The sequence below is a fragment of the Alligator sinensis genome, unplaced genomic scaffold, assembly GCF_000455745.1.
Source record: "Alligator sinensis unplaced genomic scaffold, ASM45574v1 scaffold117_1, whole genome shotgun sequence".
Lineage (NCBI taxonomy): Eukaryota > Metazoa > Chordata > Crocodylia > Alligatoridae > Alligator > Alligator sinensis.
Window position 1 is genome coordinate 504,112 of NW_005841855.1, and position 5,375 is coordinate 509,486.

The 5,375-nt window shown below is 37.7% G+C and overlaps 1 protein-coding gene across 2 annotated transcripts in view; it reads left to right on the forward strand.

Annotated features, from left to right (window-relative positions):
- Positions 1–5,375, forward strand: part of IMPACT (impact RWD domain protein) — a 39,369-nt gene that overhangs the window by 6,012 nt on the left and 27,982 nt on the right. For both annotated transcript variants that reach the window (XM_006016385.3, XM_006016384.3), the window contains exon 5: positions 3,480–3,565. In XM_006016385.3, coding sequence (XP_006016447.1) covers positions 3,480–3,565 — 86 coding nt within the window. The remainder of the gene's footprint in view (positions 1–3,479; positions 3,566–5,375) is intronic.

Here is a 5,375-nt window from a genome sequence, read left to right on the forward strand (position 1 = left end):
CCCTTGCCCTGAGCCCACTGCTGCCCTCACCACAGGGGCCTCGATCTGCGCGCCCCCCCCCAACGCCGCTTCCCCCCTGCCCCCAACAGACTTACCAGCCAGATGCTGCTCTCTAAGCTGCCCAGCTGCATATTGGGAATCAGATTGGTAGTGGCCAATATGGCTTGTTAAAAATCAGCCATCAGTATTGGCCCAAAAAATCTCTCTCGGTGCACCTCTAATCTTGTGCCTTATGTACACACAGTCTGGCTGCAACAAAATACGAGTCTACTTAACTATTTTGGGGGAAGGATGGGTGGCTAGGACACTCACCTGCGAAGCCAGGTGTCCTGGGTTCTGCCCTCCCTCCCCCCACAGCCAGAGGGGATTGAACCTGAACCTCTAACTTGCAGCCTGCACATTAACTCCTCTACCACTACTGGATAAACCACAGTAATTTTATACCACTTACACAGCCTCTTCAAGGCCCCTGAGTTCTGATCATTCTGAATTCTGAGTAATTATTGGTTACACATTGTGAACTTGAATTTTGATCTCTATCATCCACATTCACAATCGGAGAAGTAGAGGCGAATAGATTTTCCACTTGTTGCAGCTCTTCTATCCAAAAACCTTGCAATGTATATACTTTTTCCCCTAGATCATTAAAGCAGCTTTATTTATTTGATTTAAATGCTGCCCTCTTCAAAAGAGACTCAGGGTGGCTTACAATAAAAAAAAAAAGTTGTAAAGTAAAATAAAGTAATATATAGAGCAAATAATGCCCAGAGAATGTCCTCAAACTTAACTTTCCCTGCTGAGGGTCTGCCCAAAAGAATAAAATGCTTCTGAAAAATGACAAAAATAAGTATTCTTAAATAGTCATTGGTCTAGTTTTTAAAGATCACAAACAGACCTACCTCAAAGTATTAAACACTAAACATCTAACAAATGGATGGATGCTGGTTCCTTTTCCAGAGATTCTCAGTATTAAAAAGTTCTCTCAAAGGAAACATAGCTTTTGTACCAATGTTGCTAAATTTAAGAAACATTATAGAGCCTAGGGAAATGACCACCAGAATGGGTGTGTCATGCAGATAATATTCATAGTTTATGACTAAGATTCCAGAAATCATCAGTTGTCTGCACCCAACAATAGAACTGCATGAATTATATCTTAGGACTTCCATTCGCAAACTCTTCTTTCTGAGGATTTCAACAGTATAAAATATCCTATGGAATAGCAACTGTTAAACATAGGTCATGGAAGTACTACCCAGTTTAATAATTAAGGACTTGCTTTTTATTATAAAGAATTTAATATGTTTTTCTGTATTACAAATAAGATGTATTTATATATTTGTTAAACACCAGTATGAAATATGGTATTCAGCTTTATCTGTCACATGTCTAAAATTTGAGGTCATAGCTACAAGTCTGTATTTTCCAAACTCTTACTTTAATACTTTCCTTAAAACATGAGTGTTTAGTAAAGCCATTTATATCTAGTACGTATATACACAAGAAGGAATTTTTTTTTTTGTTGGGGGTGATATCTTTTATTGGACCAACTGTATAGTTGGGATAGTTAGACAAGTTTGACTGTAAGATCAGACCTGCAGGTTAGACAAGCTTTTAACTTTAAAACATTCTTTTTCATGTCAGTTTCAGCCTAAAAGATTTCCAATTACATGCAAAGCATAAAAGTGTCCTTGGGTATTTTCTGTTTCTTTATAAAGGATGAAGAAACAGCACAAGTTTGCTAAGATTTTAAACATTTGTCCTATTTTGGCATAGTGAAGCTGACATGTAAATAAGTTGCAAAAATAAGTTTCTAGTGTAAAATTATGATTCATAACAAAACAACTGCGAGAAACTGAAATACACATTTCCTGTTTTGAGTTATATGCATTGTTTGAGGAAACGTCTCAGAGAAAATAATTACAATCAAACGATTGATTTAATGTTTATTGTACTTTAACATTGTACTGCCTCACTGTGATTTGGTTTATTTTGCACGTTCATTATGCTCTCCTTTATTTCTTATATAACACAAATTAATGGTATTGTCAGCAATTCTGTTTATCTGCAACTAGAACAAACTTTAGTAACAGGTGGTTAATAACCAGTAAATGTAGTGCTCTGAATTTATTGTTCCTGCAGATCCACATATTGAAGTCTTATGACATGTTTAGAAAGTCATACAGCCATTTATAGTCATGTGATTTTTAGATGCCATCTGGACCCGTTTAAGATCTAAAAATGCAAGGACTAGAAATAAGTGCAGTCCTCATAGCAGTTCTCAGTTCCTCTCTCTCCTTATGTATTGAAAAATGATCAAAAGTAGAGGGGAAGGGAAGTAGTGTGGCTCTGCAAAAGGAATTCGGGCACAAATCCTTTAAATTTGTATGTAACCTTTCTTTTTTCACCCTAAAATTACCTCTGCAGATCCACACTGTAAAAAACACTGTAAAAGTATCTCGGGAAGTGGGTTGAGGAATGCTTAATTAAAACAGATACTGTGAAGGACTGTCTTCTGAAACCAAGAGTCTGGTCTAGTTGCAGAATCAAGAGTAAGGTTCCGTTAAGGTACGAACTGAGCTTTAAATCAGAAATGCAGGGCAGCTTTATTTCAAACGTAGTGATTTCAAGTGTAAGTAGCAGCTGATTAAAGCAATGCATTTATTAGAATGTGGTTTCAGTCTGTCTGCTACACATATATCCTCTATAATTTATTTAGTAAAAGTTTATTTTGGAAAGGCTTTTCCCTTATGTTTCTCACCTTAATCTATACATTTGGAGAATTTGTAAAAAGGTGGGGTTTTTTGTTGTTGGTGTTTTTTTTTTAAATAGCAACTTTTAAAACCCTAGTCTTGCAGTCACATATTCATAAGCTCAACTTTATGTACTAGAAATTTAATTGAATTAAATAGTTAATTAATAATTAATAGTTGGAATGTTCACTCATTTAAAGTTAACTGTGCAGAGGTCAGGGTCTATGGAGAGGGGTGCCCTGAGTCTGTGGACTCGGACTCTAAAACTATGTTCTGTGCAACCCTACTTTACCTGGAAGGTCACAATGTCTAATTAAAAAACATAGATTTTCAAAATCAGGAGCCTAAAGCTACATGTATACCCCCTTCTAAGGTGAGAACAATGTTTTACTAAAATTTTGCCTTTTGTACTGTGCACAATGTGTTGAGAAGTTTTGGAAAAGCTTCACATACAGCCTAGCAGGGGGAAATCAGGAATGCATACAGAGCCCTTGTACCCAAGAGAAATATGAATGGTATACCTTGTGCAGAAGATAGCATGAAAAGCATCGTCTTACAGAAATGATCACACAAAAAAGGTTCTTTGCACCCAAAAGTTTGTCTGAGCACTTTTGTATTTTAAAAAGCTTCTAAAATGTGTATATTTATTAACTGAATGTGAATAATTTCCAAGCAAACCCTACGAGAAGGATCACTTACTTTTTGTGATTTTTATATAACTTTCAGACAGAACCTTGGTGAAAGTATCCTTTACTTATGGGTGGAGAAGATAAGAGAAGTTCTGGTAGAAAAGTCTCAATCCTCTGATCCAGGTAATATAGAAAATATGTGCTGGTCTCTCTTTACTCCTGGTTAAATTCTACTATATAATATCATTTTGAATTCTCTGTGCAGTTTTATTAGGTGTAGATAAAAAAAAATGACAGTCTGTATTATTCTGAAGTTAGCTCAGCATTTATTATGTTCTTGAACATTTATGCCTTTCCAAAAAGGGTTCTAACACAAATTTCTCACTTTTTAAATACCAAGAGAAAAATAGGAGTCTAATAGTAGACAGGAATAATGATTGTAATTCAATGAGTGTTGAAAACTCATATGATGGTAAAGTTCAAATTAGAAATGCACAGATATAGAATGCTTGGGCTTCTTGTTGTGTTGAGCATGCTCTTAGGATAAGGACATTCTGAACAAGAGAGAAAAACAGTTTGTTTAGAATATGCAGACATGATCTGCCCATTCAGGTATTCCATTGCAGAATAGGGTGCTTCAAGGTGCTGCTCCTGGGCATGATAAATTTAAGGTCTCAACATAGGCAGGCAAGGTTCATTGGGTAGATGTGATATCTTTTATTAAACCAACTGAGTAGTTGGAAAAAAATTCTTTGCAAGCTTTTGAGCACAATCACCCTTCTTCAGGCATAGGGAGTCTGCTGTTCTGAAACACCAGAGTGAAAGAAGCTTAAAGTGTGACAGGATCTCAGTGAGAATGTATGCCTGAAGAAGGGTGATTGTGCTCAAAAGCTTGCAAAGAATTTTTTTCCAACTACTCAGTTGGTTTAATAAAATATATCGCATCTAACCTAAGAGCCTTGCCTGCCTACATCCTTAGATCAACAAGGCTACAGCCAAAAACCCAGGTCTCAGCATGGACTTAGAAAACCTCTTAAGACTAGCTGTCTCCCACAGAGACTGAGGTTTATGTAAATTCATGTTTATGATCTTAAAAATGAGTTTGTGTGTTAACAAGGTAGAGTGCTGATAGGGCGTGAGCAGTGCATGTGAATTTATGACAGCAAGGAACTTGAAAGGACTTCTATGTCAAGGATTTTGAAAAACAGATTTTTGTCTCTTAAGAAATAAAAATGCAAAGGAAAACCACTATTCATTCCTCTGTTCCCTTATGGTAAGACCTGGTTTTAGTTTTCAGGAACAGAGTAACCTAAAAAGTCAAATGTTTTAGTGTTTAAACTCAAACACTAAATGAGTGACTGGTTGAGTAGAAGAAGGGATATGAGAAATTAAATCTTTAATGTATAGGCCACTAGTTTGACAGCAGGGATGTTGGTAACAACTTTTAATCACTGCCTACTGTGACAAATCAGGACCCAGGGTTGGCTGTGGGGCCCCTGGTGGCCACCTACCCCCACCACTGTGGCTCCTTGGGATACCCTCACTTTTTACCTTGTCTGCTATACCTTGATGTAGGGCACCCCTTGGAGTTACTAGAAATAATGGTCACAAACTGACAGAGCAGATTTAGATTGGACATCAGGAAGAACTTCTTTATGGTAAGGGCTACCAGAATCTGGAATGGGTTTGCAAGGGAGGTGGTGTTCTCCCCTACCTTGGGGGTCTTCAAGAGTAGACTGGGCAAGCACCTGACTGGGGTTGTCTGACCCCAGTTTTCTTTCCTGCCCAGGGCTGGGGGTCAGACTTGATGATCTACTAAGGTCCCTTCTGACCCTAAACATCTATGAAATCTTTGTTATTTATAACACTTTGGGAAGTTGCCACTAGGGCCCCACAGTGAACCCAGTCTAGTTTTATCTTCCCCTTGGACTCTATGCTGTGGCCCCCTTTTCCTTACAGGCTATTTGTGGCCTCCTTCCCCGTCCCCCCCCAC